We start from the raw sequence: 19,774 nt of genomic DNA on the forward strand, positions 1-19,774 counted from the left end.
GTAATATGTTTTTGACCAAATAGCCAATACAGGTCAGGTTGTTCGATTCGTTTGCCGTCTTACTGGGCCAAAGTCAATTAAATTTGGAACTGATTAACCTAAAGTCCCAGAGATATAAAGGCTCAAAGCGGGCAAAACATTCAAAGGGTCCAAAAGAAATGTAAGAAAATGTTGGTGTTTATATGGACAACCCAATCGGCAAATGATATTAGAACGGCCGTTAGCTTCCGTACCAAAGACCTAGGTGAATCAAAAATGACTTTTCAAGCCATTTTGATAAAATTTCAGGTCTTTTAAATTTAAAACCCTATTAAAGATCTTCCACTTTGCCTCATGAAAACTAGCAATAATTAAATCGTCGATTTAGGCAAAAAAAAAGTTTTCAGTTTCAATAGGAGTTTGTCCAACGCGGGAAGATTAGGTAATAGCTGACTTCCGTTCAAAATTCGAAGACGACGCCCTGTTTTGCCGTGATGAATATGCTGTTTGATTCCAACAAAATGACTCCCGTCTGCTAGCAAGAATAGCGGATGAACGCATGCCCGCTAGGACGAAAAGTCCGTTATATTTAGTCTGAATTTATATGTCCTACTTTGCATATAGTTTGTGGTACATAACTTGTTAAATTCTGGATAGGATTAGCTAATTATTTTCTGGTGATTAGGAGTATGGTTAGCAATCCACCCCATTTCCGCGGTATATGTAATTTTCATCTCGTCACATTTTTGTCTACGTAAATGCGTTTATTTTTTCTTATTTATTTTTTTTTAGCGTTGCTGAGGTACGGTTCCTTCGCAGTGCTAGCTCTAAGTATTTCTTCACTCGACGGCATCACCTAATTAGATACTCGCACCGCTATATATCAGCTTAAAGCACGCCTCACAGATAATAATATATCGGAAACAAGCCCGGCTGTAGCAAATTAAAGGAGGTGACGATGTTGATAATGGCATCGTACTCGACAACCATACGGCTTTCGCGGAGGTCATCTCTGCGAAAAACGTAATTCTCAGGGCGACTTGTTATGCTGCCGCTGCAGAGAACGGTGATACAACCAGCGCAGTCGAGGGAGTTGTTGGCTTGCCGTTGAATGAAAAAAATAAAAAAATCATTGAACATTTCATCTTCAAAATTTACGTTCTTGTCGTTTTTACCGCTCCCTGTTTGCCTCATGCCTCGTACTATTTCATTCTAGAAAATGAACCGCATTGCCCAATGCCCCCGTGGCCTGCGCCGTCAGGACTTAGGAATCGAGTTGCAGTTCGCTTTAATTGTGCATCAAACATATCGTCATCGTATGCCGCCCCGGGTCTTATACTGAGTGTTGGCATGACGAGAATTATTTTGTGTAGGCAAATGCAGCACCAAGGTATTTGGAAGATGTGTTCATGCGTATGGGCGAAAAGGATAGAGATGGGATGGATGGGCCGCAATGGAAGCATATGCATCTCCCGCATGCTTAGTAACTCGCCCACAGAGAACAGTCAACATCATTTATATGCTGTAAAGGCGAAATAAACGATGATGCGCACGGGAATGGGGCTCTAGCAGACTGCTTGTGATTATCCCGTTTGCAAAAATAGATAATTTCATGTGCAAATTTAGTCTGATACGGAATATTTATCTATTTCATTTTGTCATTTCGGTCCGTTGTATTTTTTTTAGCTTTGGATTGGCCATTGCGCTAAGTCCGTTTATCTCTTGGGGCGCTAAAGAGATGTACCCTTTGACCTGCTTCGTCTACGCTATACGATACTTAATTGCTCAAAGTAGGACGTTATACACCCGGCAAAAGGATGAATGTACTCAACCTTCTGCAACAATTTTACAAGAGAACACTCGACGACGGAGTGGCCGAACTCCCGCCTTTCACGCAGACAACTGGCCTGACCCAGGGGGAAAACCTAAGCCTACTCTTATTCTTTATCTTACTGAAGAGACTTTCTGATCTAATAAGAAACCGAGGAACTCAGTCGAAATTACTTTGTATCCAGACATCCTAACGATATACGGGTCAAACGGATTCCAAGTGCAGCGAGCTTCAGTCCGGCTCCATGCAGCTGTCACAGATTTGGAACTGACGGTAAACCTGAAGTTTAGCCAGGAAGGCAGGACAGCGGCCACCGCCAAATACTTTGGTGCCGCCTTTTGCCTATGTCGGCGAATGTCTGTACCTAGAACTGCTCCCACCTGCGAACGGCAGAATTTTCATTGTGCACGTGACCGTAAAACGCAGGAAGGCAGTCGGCTGCATAAGCGATCAATCGCCTAATCGCTTGTCACTTGTAACCGTTCTCAGCTTGTTCAACCTTAAAGTAGTTCCGACCGCAGCAAATGGGATACGCACCATTTAGGAAGATCCTTCAGTGAAGAACCCCGAAAAATTGAAGTGCGTCAAAGTCTCCTTCTTCAAAAGAGCGCGGAGTCTATGCATAGCGACCCGAAATCGCCTCGTGTATCTTTTAGCCGACTCATCATTCTTGTCCAAGGGCCTATGTCATCGCTTTGAGCTCCCTACTATGAAGGCCTTCAAGCCGATTCTTGAGAGCTCAAAACAAAAATTCACGGAGATCGATGGGGATTTCTTCGCTTTGAATGCGATAAAGAACAACAAATGGAAGCGAACAAACCGACTAAACAAACGTACTGTCTCTTGTTTCGTTGAGCGTGGCTTTCACCATGAACTCTGCCAAAAACCGGATTTGCATAAGCCTGACGATACATGTAGGACCCGGGGAAAATTGTGATGAATGTCATGCCGCTCCTTGCCCCTTAGTACCATATTTAAAGCGTCTGGCAAATCTCTCAAGTTAGTCTCATAAACTCAACTACTCATATAACGGAAAGTAGTTTAACTTATGTACTCGTTCTTACATTGAACTATTGTGCTATTGACCCGTATATATGATTTTTTTACTGCTATTAACAAAGAAGAAAAATGAAATTGATTGACATTCTGCAATAGACGTTTCTTTTCTGGCAAAGAGGTGCTAAAAATGCGGGAAGTCTCCCTTCATTATGAAAACTTAGGCGCATCGTGGCGTATATCGTACCTAGCCCAATTCTAAACTTTGAGCGTTTCTCTGGAAGCGCAAATGGATTTGGGTTGCTGGGTTATGCGACAGATGAAAATTTGAGAATTGCTGAATATAACTTGTCCTCAGCCGTTCGGCATTTGTGAAAGGCTAGATCAGAACAGTTCTCATGACGTGAGCTGCGTTCTAAATCGGTTGAAGTTTGCAATATTATCATTTTGTTGAGGCGCTCAACGAAATCTGATCACTGAAGTACTACCGTAAAATGTAGAATACTAATAATATAAGCGAGAATCAATAACGCTATATTAAAGCTAAGTGTTGGGAGCTGGGCCATGTCAGTGGATTGTGTATGACGAAAAATTCATTTTTTAAACTAGAGATTAAATGAACGTAGGCTTTTCGCGGGCTAGGAGACTTTGGAAAGATACTAAGGAAATATAGAGGACCTACAATATTGGTGAGTCTATTTATAGGACGTGCATAGAAGATGAGGGTCCCTAAGCATTCTTCAGAACTGACTCTCAGCTTCAACAGATATCGGGAACGCTATTTAGCATTATTGCAATGATCTGTAAGGGGTATGGAGAAGTGACGATAGGTGATGTTGCATTTGTATCATTTGTGAGTCGTGACATAATTTTCTCTCAAAAGACACGCTTGACTTATTGGAATATATATTCTATGTGTATCAATATAATTTCCACAAGATTGAATGCATCGTGATTCGTATGGATTGAAATTCGTAAATGAAGTAACTAGCCCGTGATCGCCTCACCTTTTATCAAAGCATCTACTATGATAAAAATTATTTTATAACAGAGGCATAGTGCTTGTTGATTTTGATTTATTTCATCATCGAAAATAAAATGCAATATTATTAGTTGCCATTAGTGCCAACTCGTAGTATATATATAATAGTGCGTTTCTTCCTAAACCAGAAGGGGGCATCACGTTGAGGAACCTGCACCGGTGGTCATTCTAAAGAATTACGGCGCGATATAAAAGTGAGAGGTAAGACTGCTCCCAAAAAGCGAGGGGTTACAATGGGGTGTTGTCCGTAGTAGATCTTGCAGCAGTACCGGTAGTGGCAGTGATAGAAGTAGTTGTGCGATACAGGCTACCCGTATGTTGTAAGCAGGCGCTAGCGCTTCGGCTATTTTGGAGTTGATCCTCTTCTCCGAGCAATGGACGCAGAGAAGGTGACCTGATTTTGGGTAGATCTGGAATGATGTCCCATTTATAACTCCCCGCCCCCTGAATAGGGTCTAGGCCCACGCCCAAAGTGTACCTAACGCCACCCGAGCAGTACACAATTGCAAAGGCATGGAGTAGAGGAGAACGGAGTCGGTGGAAAACCTGGGGCGAGCGACGGCTGAACCACAAAATAAACTAGAATACTTACTAAGGATTTACCTTTGAAACCGACCCGGTGCGCGGGCGTGGATGAACAGAGCTCTCCCTCTCCCTTTCCCTCGATTTCCGAGTTGAGCCCAATTGGTGGACTTGGGACGTGGAAAGCCTCGCACAGCGAACGACCCAACTGTGAGATCGTAGCGTGCGGGTTTTGTCTTTTATGAGTTCATTTAGTTCCGCGCACTGGTAGATTAAGCAGGGGACGCAAGTTCACTTTTGTTTTTTGAGTCAACGCGAGACAAACATGTGACACGGCGACCAAGGGTGCCAGCATATGTAATGTGTAGACTACACATTCTAAGCGCTAGGTAGGTGGAAAGTTTATGATGTACAGGAAGGCAAGGGAGAGCGAAGGCAAGCGGTGATATGATGTCTGCTAAAAGTGGCTTTTCCAATGCCAAATGAGAGAGATATAGGGATGCTGTATACACACGTAGTCTTGCACGGGACGCTCAAGGCACGTTGAGGCGTGCTTCGAAGCGTGCGCATTCTTATTTTGAAAAAAAATTGCGCTAGAGGAAAGCTGAGCTGGACCAACCCTAAGCAGTTTTCTTCACAATCGCAACAAAAGGGAAGGACAAAACAATGAGGCAAAAAGAGAAACCCACGCACATCCTTCGATGGTTTGCTCGGAGAGCAGCTATCGAAAGAAATAGAGAGGCCGAAACGAACACAATCATGGAAGTGGTTCGGTGGCTTTTGTCGGAGCTAAATTGACTGATTTAGACCCACTTGCACAGCACTACATCGAATCAAACGGATCAAGTGTTTTGACACTACGTTCCTTCAGTGGACAGCGAAGCCTAGTATCAAAGGGACACACATGGAAGAAGTATACGTTGACTGTATCTAGTAAGCTTGCAAATCTAATACAAAACCCAAATATCTTTAAAAATAATTCCCCAAACAGAAAGTTTTTGAGATTGTTGTTATTTGTTGTTATAAAACTTAAAATTATATACAGTTTTTTAATGATTATAATAGCGTGTAGGCTCATATCTAGATTTTGCCAAAATTGTTTCTAGTCGCTATGGAGCAGACGTTGGATACCATAAAAATAATAATGTGTGTTTTCGGAAACGATAAAGCGGTAATGCGATGAATACTTTAATTTAATCTCGTTCCATCTCGTTCGTGTTACTTCGAAATTCTTAAATTATTTAAGAGTTATTAGTACCTTATTAACTGAATGACCTTAAAATGATAACTGCCTAACTGATAATAAGAGTAGCCTATCTTATCTAGTCGTTTAAATTTTGAACAATTTCAGGGAAAAAAAAAGAAAGACAAAACAAATAGCAATCTAATATCACACAATAGTTGTATGATTGATTATATTGGTTTGCATGTACTCTGAAATCCCTGAGGTAATGTGCTCTATTGTATCTGTTTAGGCTTTAATATAGACGCGAAATATTTTATTTATTTTGCAGCGCCGCCTGAAGTGCACGACCATGTTACATCAACACTTCGCCTGCACGAAGGAAGCTCGCACATTGTTCAGTGTTCGTTTCGAGTTGCCGGAGCGGGTTGGCCTCATACTCAGGTAGTCTGGACTTACCTGCATGCTCCGACGGGTAGGACACCGCTTGATTTCGATCCCCGTGAAGGTGATCTTACCCTCGCTAATGTGACCCTCAACGATGCTGGCAGTTATGCCTGTTCCGTGACCTCAGATGGATTTCCTACTGTTCATTCAAAACCTATCGTTATCGAAATCATTGGTAAGGTATAACGCTGGCTGTCAGCCTGAGAAGGTCATATGTAATTTTTGACGAATAGGCGATGTTCTTGGATATGAATAAACGTATATATTTAATTATATGTTCAATGTAAGGAAAAGCTAGGCTTACAGCTTTGACGAGAGTAGGTTTGCGGTTAAGAAAAGTAGATTCGGCTGTTTTTTTTCGCTTCGACTTCAACAACAGAGCTACCTTCATCCTAGTTACAAGCCTGCCTGATAGGACGTCATCTGTAAAAAAAAAAATTAATTCGTAATTCACTGAGTCTGTCATACGCATTTTATATTATTAAATGCATTTTATATGATATTATTAAATATTCAAACGACACACGTTTGCAAAGCAAAATGCTCTAGCGGGTACGTATCGGAGTGCTGAAGATACCTCGTGACGCATCCAATATTTATCCGATATAATTAGTATTTATTTCGTTTAATACGAACTGAGTACTAAATGTATACAACTACTTGCAATCTTGTTTAAACAAAAGGATAGCCGAACCCTTAAAACTCGTTTATCGGTTGTGAATGCTATATCCGTGGAAGAGAAGTGTGACTATGCCCAAAGTAAAGCTGCCCTCTGTGGTCGTTTTAGAAACCGCCTCTGTCGATCTGTCCCTCTGTTCTGAGATTAAGATTAACCGATTAGTTGAAACTCCAAAACAGAAAAGATCAAGAATGCATAAGGCAGATAAGGACACGTACAGCTCAAACGGAAATCGGAAGGACACTCTGGGTGACGGCATCACCCAGCCATTTAATAAAAGGAAGTTCCGCTGCAAAGTAGACTGTAGGCCCACGAATGAGAAGGAGCATGAGATCATTAGCGAGACAAATGGACATAGCGCTTACAAGTCCCTTCTTTTTTAGCTTTCCTGCTCTCCTTTGCGAATCGAAGGAGTGCTTAGAAGGACAGAAGAGTCCGTCGTTTTCTTTCTCCTAGCTTAGTTTTTGGGCGCCCAGCTTCTTTTGTGCCTACCGAAAGAAAGAGAAAGAAAAAATGAGGGAACCGCTAGCTCGGCATAGCAGGAGCTGACATAACGTTGCCAAAAAAGTTCTAACTTCCCCTTCCCATCGTACGTATATTCATGGTGCTAGCGCATCGCGTCTTTACATTGCCGTTCGCTCTTACTAGCTCTCTTTAGCAGGGTAATCCACACTCTTCACCCACGATCCCGGAAAACAGAGAGAATTCGATTTGAAAAGTAGGAAACTGCCGACCAAAGAGGGCAGCTGAGGCGACCTGAAACTTCGCCAGTGGACGGAGAGAACATTAACTGTGCCGGGAAAATACGTACGATATAGCACATGTGGAGATTGCGCGGTTTGTGGGAAACGGCCTGATACTGCTTTTTCAAAGCGCATATTTTACTCTTCCATTGCTGCCTTTTCCGGCACCTAGCCTTTGCGTAAACGCAATGTGTCATAACAGAACCATCGTGGGGTTGTCTAGAGTCAAATACGCGTATCTGTATGTGTGATGCGTTCAAGTGTACATCGCTATACGATCTACTCATATAAATGCCTATAGGAAATTTTTTAGCAGCATAAGCAAGAACGAATAGCTTTTTTGTGTTCAGCATACTGAGTTAGGGTTATACAAAAGTTAACGAATAGCCAGTTCTACGAACGCAATTATACGTACACGAATATACATAACTTGTGTTTTGAATTTCTTCGGGGAACGTGAATTAAGAGAATTATCTACTCGTAGATTTGTCAAAAAGATGGAGTACTATATATATATGAAAGTGTGAAAACTCAGGGAGTTTGGCTCGACTAAACCTAATTTTCGTGTGAATTTAGCTTAACTTTTGACTGTATTTTATTAATGTTAATTGTATACAGTTAAAAACAGGGCAAGCAAAGAAATTCGCAAAAAATATTTTATCGATATCCTAAATTATGCTAAAAAAACACCGCTAACTCAGTAACCTTAAACGGCTTCATTATACAGACAACCAATAAGAACTTATTAAAGTTTGCCTTAAGAATGCCAAACGTCATTCAATTTTCCAAAGGACCACAATATTTTTTTAATATACATGGATCTTTCTTAAATTAAAATTTTTCAGTGCCTATAAAAAAATTTTAGTTAGCAACAAATTAAAAGAAAAATTTATTTACTAAAACTTTGTATAAGATATTCAACATAGTTAGACGAATTTTGCCTTCCCAAATCGCCTTACTTGCAGAAGAGACCACGCCATGTAGGCAATGTATTTGGTTGCCCGCTTATATAGAAGCCCGCTACCTTTGTACCTCCCTATACCTTCAACGTCAAATGACTAACAATCTAGCTGAATCTCTCGCGTATTTTTTGTGAATTTCAGAAAAGCTAAAATTTTTTCCAGTTCCGGTTAACAAAAACTTAGAATTTAATACAGTTAGTCGAATTCCCTGCCAAGCCCGAGGTGCGCCCTCACCCAAGGTCAAGTGGACAAAGATTCAGTATCAGACGCCAAGTCTTAGAGCTGAAATTAAAGCTGATGAGAGCGAGCGGAACACGGCCGCACGAGCTGTCGCTTCGCACGAACACAAAACCCTTCCTTTACCCACCAACCTTAGAGAGGTAAATTAATTTTTTGTTCAAATAATTTTTGCATACGCTTGATAAGTGCAGGTGTACGTTTAGGTAGGTACTGCCTCTACTGGGTCATGATTGGTAACTTCGTTACTGGTTAAAGACAATTTAACTATATTTATAGAGAAGGAAATTAATGCCTGATCTGTAGCGAGAAAAGACAAGAGACCTCATAGGAAAATACAAAATCAGCATTAGTATGCTTATATTTTTATGATGTAATTACCAAGTACGTATAACTGGCTTCATATGAAATAATCGCATATATATTTTTATTTACCTTAAATAACCTAGCTATTTTTTACAAGCGTCGATTATTCTTTTTCATCAGCCAGAATGATCTAATAGCGTTTTCTTTTAATGTTTCGGCGACAAGAGAAAATCACGCGGTCTGCTTAAAGCTGTATATTTCCCTTAGATAATACCAACGTAACTTTCACAGTGTTTTTTTATATATCCAGCACAAAGACATATAAAAGTCCAATCCAGTGGTCATTAAAATTAACTCTAAACGCTTTCTACACACATAGGAAAATGGCGTGTTGATTTTCGATCCCGTGACGTATGATGACGCCGGCTACTATCGTTGTACCGCCACTGCTGGACAAGACAGCATCAACGTAACGATCGAGGTCACCGTTGGAGGTAAGATGTGACCATATATAGATATATATATATACCATCAGCTTTGACTTATCCAGTTTCGAAGATAGTCAAAAATATCATGAGTACAGGCGATCCACATGATATCCCAATATCTGAGACGGTATAAAAACAATTTCCGTCATGTGGGTTACACGAGTCTTGTTGAATTTATAAAACTAGCTCGAGCGACTCATCGGATATCATAGAGATGGTACTAAGAAGCAGCAGGCAGTATGATATCTATCACAATTAACTTCGTATCTGGAGTGCTTAGATATATTGCCAGGCCCGTGGAAACCTAATTTCCTGCAGAGTGTATGGCGGAGCCCATGCATGGCAAAACGAGGTTGGGAGGTCAAAGTGACGACGTAGGTTTTTGGACTGCAGTGGTAACTTAGCTAGAACATATGCAAGGTGATTTCGATTACTATATGTGTATAGTCCAGTATTCTTTTGAGGAAGCAGCCTTCGACACGACTTATTTGATTTAAGGTTCTCGATGGTAAGATCTTTTCAAATTATGCATATCCAGTACATTACGACTAGAGCTACTTTGAGTTGTAACAAGCTGAGAGCGGTCGCGAGAAACCAACGATGATACGAATTGATCGCCCATGCAGTCAACATTGCCTTCCTCTATCTTTCGATGATGTCACTTCTGCCATTCTTGTAGAAAAGTACCTTCAAGTGCAAAAACCAGTTTACGATACGATAGGCTACAACGTGTCAAGAATAGCTGCTCTGCTTCCTTTTCTAAAATTCTTCGCCTCTGCTTTGGTCAGGTTTATAGACAGTCCCAAAAACCTGTAACTTCCGCATGGAGGCAAGCTAGGGTTTACTACATTTGGAACATCGTCAACCAATAAATCGCTATGTTATCTGCAAACAAGGTGAATTAAACCAATTTCGCTAATACTAATAAATAACTAATAAGACCCTTCAGCAAGGTGGAGAATAAAAGCAAGCTTAAGTTCCTTTTCCTGAGTCAGGCCAGTTGAGCGCGAGAAAGGCAGAAACTCAGCCATTCCGTCGTCGATAATTACTCTGTTCTCCTGTAGAATCGCAACGACAAGGTTAATCACATCCATATGGATACTCATCTCGCCCATCGTGAGCACAATTTAGCCCTGGGCATCGATTTGAGGACTCCTTTGAAGGTGACAAACACTGCATATAGCGCATTGACCATTAGACGCCTACACGTTGTTTCCATAAAGCGTTTTCTCCGGAACTCATGCTGCTGCGTTGGGATGGCATGTACGCACTCCAAGTAGCTATTCGATTTCCTAGTAAGTAGACCCATGACAAACACTTTCCTTCACTGCTCCCCGCCATGATGACAGCACGGTTGAGTCTCTGTATTCTTTATTGATCACTAATAAGATAGCATTTTCTCATTGGCCTGAAAACGTATGTAAACATATACTAAATAGTATTTTTTATCATGTTGCCGGAATGACGACGCATTTGGGATGCCCATTGCGGATCCCGTCAGGGGCGGCAGCTTCCTTACGTAGATTTCCAAGGCCTTGCATTAGTTTCTGAGGTGCGAAGTCTTGTTGAAGGACATTGTGTCGTATTGAGATTCTTTTTCCCACACTGCGGCGAAAAACGGCCTTGCGCAGAGTGTCGTATCCTTCGACGCAAGCATCTCCAAAAAATGATTTGTGAAAGACGAGACGCTAATCAAGCAAATCACGTGTTGTATTGGTCACAGCATTCCTGTATGGCTGACATTCCCAATCAGTAATCAAACGGGTCCTCAGCCGTTCAGAACATTGTGTCTTTGTGACGCTTTTCAACAGATTTTCCTAAACACAAATCGTAAAAGATAGAACTCGGGCTGTACCTCGACCATGAGCCTGGAGGCCATTTAGGCTCTCCAACCAAGGCTATAAGTATAGTTGAACTATGGCCAGTACTTCTGGAGTGCGTGTGTGAGCGCTCACGACTGCGTAGGATTGGTCGCTGTACCATAGACTCGAACTTGGCGTCTGGTAAACAATACAGGTGCAGCTTAAACAGTAAGGCCTATCGCCATTGGTGCGGGAGCACAAACGCTTGCGCCCGCTAGTGAGGAGTGATTTTCGTCATAATATATATCATGACAATATATTCAGTGGTCGACAATATATTGACAGTTTTCGCCAGGCAGTTTGTGGTTTAACATTATTGTTAACCTTTTCTGCTCACTGGTTTTTGGTCGATCTTCTTAATGAATTCTTGTTGTAATCCTATCAATTATTTACAGTAAAAGTCCAAATCAATCGTTTTGCCAAGCGACGGCAGACACTCATAATGCACGAAGCTTTTCCAATTCCACCAAACGTACAGCATCACTTACTTTGACGTCAGTCTAGGCTTTGCCACGGATTGTGGAACTTTTTCTCGCTTTGGCCATCATTCTCTTTACGCGATATTACCGCATGTTATTGACTTTTCATCATTCGTGATTAACTGTTTCATGGATAGTTTGATTTCGTTACGCTTCTGTGTAATTTCGTAGGTAGAAATACGATGACATGAGTTCTTTTACGTTAATTTATGTAGCCTGTAAATATCAAGCTTCTTTCTGTTGCCAGCTAGTTTACCACGGACAATCATAAGCGGTTTAAGTTGTTTAGTGATGAATGTTTAATTCGTTAGCGATGTCACGGTTAGGCATGGTTTACTCACGCAGACTTGCTTACCTTTCGCAATAAACTTATTAACATTATTATATTATTATATATTATATTAACACAATGACAATAAGGACCTTGTTCAGGCCATTTTTTCCGATAGCGAACGCTGGCCATACACAGCACAATTTTTTAGGTGTATAAACTGGTGCATTTTTAGGTGCACTACTTTTTTATTGTAATAAGATGTAAAACGTAATGAACTAAATCTTCAGATTTCTCTATCTTGAGTCTGAATAAAAGATTCAAATAATTACAGCAGATTTACTGGTATCAAATCTTAGCTTTTAATTGACACGAAAGCCCCGATGCGACTTTTGTTACCAGCGATGTGAATTTAAAGCTATCTGGTTAGAAAAATTCTCAATACTTACCATATATATATGTTTCTTTATAAAAGTGGATAAAAATTAACTGGCAGAAAAAAATTATAAACATAGGTTATTAATAAATGCATTTACTTTTAAACATATATATTTTTAGATGTTGCTAATTAGTTCAATCTATTTATTTCCCAAGTGGCTCCACGGTTCATCCTTCCACCTAATGATACAGACGCACTTGAGGGGCATCCCACGTGGTTAGATTGTGTGGTCGAAGGAGATCCACTCCCACAGGTGCGCTGGGATCGAAATTCAAATTTTAACATTCTAGCGCACGAACACCCCCGTATCGAGATGTTGGATAATGGTAAGTGATGCGGCATAAGTGTACATTTACAAATTGCAATTGTTTTTCTTCGGTTGGCTAATTATTTTGCACTTTTACATCATATCTATAGGTAAACAGGTTTTCAGGATAATGCCTCAGGTGTAGCACAAAGAACAGTAGGACTCTAGCCGAGGTGGGTCTCTCTGAACCTATTCGAAATGTCTTCAATGGACCTATGGCAAGCCGTGCTGACATATTAAATGAGGGTTGTTTTTAAGCTCTTAGTGAATTGGCCTTAAAATACCTGCAAATAAGATCCATTCTACCCACAGCAGGAATCAGTCAAATATTTATGATAGCAAATATATAAGTAAAAAGGAAACTCGGTTTTTCTCTCTTATATTTTTGTTGCTTTACTGTATCACGGGATTGCTAGAAGCGAAAAACTCCTGCTGTTATCTCAATACTGTGACGCATGTCTGTGCAGATGTCCACGATCGGCCGCTGATTCATATACAATTTCATTAATTTGAAAATCTTTTAAGATCTATCTTACGGCACTTTGATTTGGGGTTCAAAAACAGAAAAAAATAATTTTATTAAGTAAGATGGGACCCATAGACGCGCATTATTTTTTGAGTACCCTATACATGCCGAACCCTGCCTTACTAGAATATAATTAACCGTATTAGCTATTCAAGCGCGACAACTTTAGAGACTTCAAAAATCATTTAACGTTAAGAGCCTTTAATGTAATAGGCATGAGATAAGGAACTAGTACTCTATACTTATTAAGAAACTACCTCACACTAACGTTTTTACTACTTATTATATGTTCCGGAGTGAATAATATACTCAATTATGAATGGTAATTTCGCAAATGATCCGTAAGGACGGTTGTCTAGAGTATCCTCAGTTTGGTCTTGACCTTGACGTCGGTTCTGATATTCTTTTCTCAGCAACTTCTGCCTTTTACGTTCTTCCAGGAACTCTGTATATTCATGAAGTACACGTGGGGGATTCTGGCCGGTATGGTTGCACAGCTGGTAATCGAGGTGGTTTTAAGCGTACCGAGGCTAAACTAACGGTGAAATCGTCACGCGACTTCGTACCTCAGTACACCCTGTCTGGAGATTCAGGCGAGGAGACCATCTCTAGGACGATCTCCATAACGTTAGGGGCAGCAGGCCTCTATATGGCCCTCGTGCTTACCCTGATGCTGTACTGCCGCGTAAGCAGGGCCAGACGAAAGGCCGCTTTACTCGGCAGCAGATCCAAAGGTAAACTGAGCATCATTCTACAAACCATTTCCTCTTAATTTTCTGCGTCTTCTCGTTGACTAACTTGAGGAATTGCACAAGTTAGCTAAAGGATCTTCGTCTTTTACGTAAAATATAGGTGAATGCAATCTATAACTTTGCTTAATACAAATTCAATACCGGTATGTCATATCGGGACTGTAAGCTTTCGAGATTAAACCTCCCCATCAGCTATTGTTAGTTGTAAATAAGCTGTTGTAAGTTATTAACGGCAGCAATTGAATATCACTTGTTAATACTTCCGTAGGAGGTGGCTCTATCGAAGAGGACGGTTTGGATGGAGGGGTGACAGGAGGTTCAGGAGAGCTGCCAAGCAACAAGTTGCTTCCATCGGCAGGCTCTTCGGAGACTGAGTCAGTTACATCGAAGAATAGCAAGCTTTCAGTTGAGAGACTGCATTTTCCTCGAAAGGATCTTCAAACAGTGATGCTCTTAGGAAGGGGAGATTTTGGAGATGTATATCTTGCCAAACCTAATGGTATGTTTGACTGTGTAGTCCTACTTACTATCAAGGGACATAACACCCACCAACAAGAACGAATCCTCAACGAGTTATCGTAATTAAAACAAGAGACGTATTTTTCGAAGTTTATGTCGTTCACAAGTTGCTTCACTAATATTTCGTTTAGGTAATTAACGTCTATTTTGTGGCGCCGTCCCTGTCACTGCAGGTATAGCTGAAGACATGGTAATGGTTAAATCTCTCCATTCGTCGGAGGAAGCGTCCCAGAGCGAGTTCCGACGGCAGACAGAAATGTATTCTAAACTGAATCATCAAGGAATCTGTCGCGTTGTGGGAATGTGTGCTGAGACAGAACCCCTATTGGTCATGTATGAACATACCGACTGGGGTGATTTAAAGCAGTTTCTCTTAGCCACTCGAAAAGATACGCCAGCACCACAGGGTAATCGTCCACCAGCTCTCACGACAGCTCAGTGCATGGGAATCTGTCATCAAGTGGCGTTAGCCATGGATTATCTGTCCAACCATCGATTTGTGCATAAAGATCTAGCGACAAGAAATTGTTTGGTTACAAGTAAATTGGACATCAAAATATCTAGTCCCAGCTTAAGTAAAGGTATGGTACTATTTTAAGCATACGGCAAATTTGACATTTACTCTAAATGTTGGACTGTCCTATTTTTATTTCTTTGATTTAAGCAACTGGATACCAGTTGTGACTTTCGAGATTAGTAAATAGTTCGTGACTATATCATGTCTTTGTTCTAAAATTATGCCAATGAAAAAATGTATTCATTTTGTGACTGATTGCGCGTCCAGCCTTTGCTATATTATTCAGTGACCACATCATAGTATTTTTGGCACCGTATTTCAGTTACTGCATCGTGTGTCGTGATAAACCATTAGCCTGTCTCGCTGCGATAGATATTTATTTCATTATTAAAGCTCAAAGTGTAGAAGCCTTTCACTGAAATGTATCTTGTAGGAAGTCAGTCAAATAAAAATATCACCCAATTTAACTCTAGCAAACCGTAAAAAACAGCCGACGTATTTTCAGCAAACACTGGCGTTATTGCTTTCTGTCGTGCAGCCCGGGCATTAATAATAAATGGTACCATTATGCCCGTTTGTATTTCCTTGTTGCCGTTACAGACACGTATTCCTCGGAGTACTTCCATTACCGTGATCAACTGGTTCCCCTGAAGTGGGCTCCAGCCGAAGCGGTGATCGAGGATCAGTGGAGCTCGAAGAGTGACGTATACGCGTACGCCGTACTTTGCTGGGAAATTTTCAGCCAGGCGCAACTACCCCATGAAGACATCTCCAACCCAGACTTTCTCTATCGGCTGGAAGTACATGACATCAAATGGGAACCGCCAACGAGAAGTCCGTCCGCAATGAAAGACTTACTGCGGGCATGTTGGCGAATTTCCGCCAAGGACAGACCAACCTTCAGTGAAGTCAGTTCTCAGGTCGGCCAGATATTTGTCGATACGAATGTCTAGAACTCGATCAAGGCAAAGGCCAGCCACATCAGAAAGCATCGCCATCGAAGCAACAAGAAACGCAAACACTCCAAAGATCGACACGTCGGAAGGGGGCACAAGGACCTTGATGGCGGGGAAGATAGCCACGGAAACAGTCGCCATGGTTCCGGGGGTGGGGGAACGACGAGTGGCGGTCACAAGGAACGCAAAGAAGGAAAGGATCGCGACCGCCGATCCAAGTTTAACTTCAAGGGTCGCTGTCGGTTCAAATCGTTATCGCATTATCACCACGACGCGTCTATATACAGCTCGCCATTCAGCGCACAACCCTCGCCGCTGCATTTTCACGTACGCATGAGCAACCATTCGTCACCCTCGCATTCGTATTTAACATCAACAACGCTGCTCGCGAGCCACGGCCTACTGGACTCCGAGCCCAAATTGACACCATACGTATGAGCTACGGGCGACGGCGTGAGTTTGGATGAAAACAACAATAGCAAAAACAACGCGTGTTTTTCAAAAGTCGATTGGTCGCGAGGCAGCTGATATCTTTATTTGTCTTTTGCATTTACATGTTACCCTGAAGAAGATTATCCAATAGAAAAGAAAAGAACTTGAGTATTCGTATGAAACTCGAAAAAAGGGTTATGAGTATACGTGGGTCAAAAAAATAGACAAAGTGTGGAGGTAACAGACAAAAAACAACGTATCCTTTCACTGGGTCAAAGGATTATTCAATGCTAATATAAGTAAATACGCATTTACATACATATATCGCCTCATCATAAGAAGAGTTAACACTTACATTAAAAAACCGAAATTACAGAAGAACACGATGACGAATTTCAGCTTACAAAAATGGGTAAATACGTAATGTACACCCGTGCGTAGAAATAAGCTGTTGTTATGTTGAACTATCAGATCGAGACAGAACGGGCCAGTTAGTCCCCATCTTAGTGAACGCGACTTGTCACCAAAAGAACCAGGGAGAACTCACAAACAACTACTAAACCCTTGAAAATCCTATTTAGCATAGTTGCTTAAGTGTCCAGTAGTATTCTCTATTAACATTCGCCCTGCCTTGTCCTTGCATCCCAACTGCTTCTTACACAGTGGACCCACTCTGCAATCGCCTGCGCGTATTCAATGCCCATTACGAAACCCACCGTGTATTCCATACTGCCAGAGCAAGTGATGCCCTTACTCGGCTTTACGGCATATCGCTTACTTGCCAAGAATATTAGATAGGTGCTACTAAAGACCTGGCTAGTGCGGGTCCGTTTCAGTGCTCTCCAAATATTCCGCTAGAGGCATGCATGGCTCAGAAGCATTCTTTTTTTGCACCGCTATCGTTCAGTGTTTTATTTTGTAATCAATACTGCCTGCCAAACTCCATCGCAATGCGATATCACGCTGGTTCTTCACTATCTCATACCATCATATCTGTACATTGAGTCTATAAATCGAAATCACCCGACGATCCAACCTATTCCATCAGCTGATCAAAGCCACTAAGCCTTCCACTGACCTCAACTAGTCAGCTAGTGGACAAACAATCTACTTCACAACTCTCAGGGTTACTTCCGATTTTATCACGAGTTGCAATATGTCAAACACCATGTACTGTTCAGATATTTCTATTGAACAATATGGCCACATCAATCCAATTTTACCTGATAAAATGAGCCCATTTTTGTGCCAAATCTCGTGGCTCTCCTATGTACCAAGCGCTATAAGTTTGGCCTTTGTGCCGTCCCAGTTTCCCCAGCCCGCTGCTGCTGCTGCTAGCATGTATGACGTTATTGACTGAAAGCACAAAACAAGTGAGTTTATTTACGAGAAACACGATGTCGTGATGGTTTACGACTTATGATTAAGGAAAACGTCGAAATCTTGAGACATAGACGAGACAGGTTGAATAGAACGGCGTTAGCGGCCGTTACATATATCGCAACTAGAAGAGCAACGCCAGTAGCAACGTTTACGAGTTCTTTATATTTTTGTAATTTACTACGATCAAAGATACAAAGATAAACATTCAAACAAACAAACAAACAAACAAGCGAATAAGCAAACATACACGCTTCGTCAGAGATATAGGTACGAAAACACAAGACAATACACAAGTACGCAATACAAAACAACAACAGTACGTGGCTAAAATTAATAAGGAAAGAAATAAAAGCAAGATAAACAGACTATGAACACGATAACAATTATATACATTGTAGGAATATTTATACATGCAGGAACACACGCATATATGCTATAGATACAAGCATTATGAGTGAAATAGTAAACAAGATACATGCTGTATATTGTACGATAGCCCATTGTCGATTATTGCCTAGAAACCTGCACAGCTATAACTACTAGTATAGACGAAGAAAAGCAATGAACCAACTGTGAGATCAAGATCGATTAATAACATCTACGCAGGTATTACAGAACAAACAAAGTCAAAACAGATTTAATATAAGTTGCATTCCGTGTGCCACGCGGCTGGGCCATCAAGCCACTGAATTTGATGAGGCCGCGCAGAGTTCGTGTAGGATAAATCGATTTAAACGAAATCCAATTCACAACATTAATTTTTTTTCGTGTGTTAATAGGATATAGTGCTGTACGTGGAAAAGGTGCAAATGGTTCTTTCTTACTTAGGCGACATTATAAATGCGGAGACATGAAATTTTTCCCTATCGCGTATCCAGCCTAAGTAAGCTTGCAAAGCCTATAATGACTGGCGCACCTTGATAAGGCCCTACTATCGATGTGCCTAATAGCAAACTTGTTTTAGCAATGTCTATTTTCGACATGTGCGTATGAGTAGCTAGAGGAGAACATGCAATAAAAAAAAAATAACGAACCAGAAAAGAAACAAATTAGATAGACTAATAAAAAAATCCAAATGAATTATGTACCGGTGCACACTACTCCCTGATGTAGTCGCACATATGCCAAAGCTAAACTCTGCACATCGGCCATCAACAGATGTATGGCGAGCGGTCCAGCCCACGACAAGAGCCGCTGGATTAATCTCAACAAAACGGAAAACCTGCCCAGACGTCGGCGGATTCGTTCAGAGATCCAACCACACCGTAGCTTCCCTTCAAACTCTGCCTGAGGTATTTATCTCCCCTCCCCTCCCCTCCCCTCCCGTTACCCCACTATAGGTCAACCCTGTCCAATCATGTGTTGTATATACAATGGATATACTGATGCTATAAATGATAATATGATACCACACTTTCAATTTCGATTCGACCAATCAATGTTCAACGATCAAATTGACTGGTAAATAATAACACACTCGATAAATGAAGGAATGGAAAAATACTTGTGAGAACTGTAAGTTATACAGACGAACAGTGGTAAAAGAATAAAGGGAGATACGAAGAGAAATCAACAAGTAAATAACGACAAGAAAACATTAATAAACAGGTGATGGTAAGCAATTTTCATGGAAAAGTATACCTAATTGTTTTCTTTATTAAGGAAGTACAGAAAGCAGAATAACATCCCCTCAACGATTCGCGGCACAATTCGAATTTATCATGCTACTTTCTAAGAAACAGTAAATTTGAGTTAACTGAATAGACAACCATAATCTTAGCATTTATTTTTTCGCGAAATCATTATATTGTTTCTTGTGGTTTCCAAGTCGCGTTAGAAAAGATAATGCAAAAGACCGAAATGAGGTCAACATATAGTTTTTCTATAAACTGCAGTAATATAATAGGATATTCATT

The 19,774-nt window shown here is 41.0% G+C and overlaps 1 protein-coding gene and 1 long non-coding RNA gene across 4 annotated transcripts in view; one reads left to right on the forward strand and one right to left on the reverse strand.

Moving 5' to 3' along the window:
* LOC111249514 (inactive tyrosine-protein kinase 7-like) overlaps window positions 1–19,496 on the forward strand; it is a 194,101-nt gene extending 174,605 nt beyond the window's left edge. Inside the window, exons 7-15 of one of the 3 annotated variants that reach the window (XR_002672950.2) lie at window positions 5,885–6,175; window positions 8,526–8,764; window positions 9,307–9,421; window positions 12,622–12,792; window positions 13,740–14,033; window positions 14,320–14,550; window positions 14,744–15,151; window positions 15,688–16,496; window positions 19,017–19,496. Coding sequence is in view for 1 of the 3 variants with exons in the window: in XM_022803471.2 (XP_022659206.1) it covers window positions 5,885–6,175; window positions 8,526–8,764; window positions 9,307–9,421; window positions 12,622–12,792; window positions 13,740–14,033; window positions 14,320–14,550; window positions 14,744–15,151; window positions 15,688–16,040 (2,102 nt within the window). In the remaining 2 variants the exon portion in view is untranslated. Of the gene's footprint in view, window positions 1–5,884; window positions 6,176–8,525; window positions 8,765–9,306; window positions 9,422–12,621; window positions 12,793–13,739; window positions 14,034–14,319; window positions 14,551–14,743; window positions 15,152–15,687 lie in introns of all 3 variants that reach the window. The other 2 variants (XR_002672951.2, XM_022803471.2) reach the window with 2 other exon arrangements.
* LOC111249518 (uncharacterized) lies at window positions 6,002–17,830 on the reverse strand. The gene is made up of 3 exons (XR_002672952.2): window positions 17,699–17,830; window positions 6,305–6,423; window positions 6,002–6,139 (listed from the first exon to the last, which is right to left on the reverse strand). It is a non-coding gene; the product is annotated as an uncharacterized LOC111249518 (long non-coding RNA).
* Window positions 19,497–19,774: the final 278 nt, after the last annotated feature.

Source organism: Varroa destructor, unplaced genomic scaffold (genome assembly GCF_002443255.2).
Source record: "Varroa destructor unplaced genomic scaffold, Vdes_3.0 BEIS01000004.1, whole genome shotgun sequence".
In the NCBI taxonomy this organism is placed as follows: Eukaryota; Metazoa; Arthropoda; class Arachnida; order Mesostigmata; family Varroidae; genus Varroa; species Varroa destructor.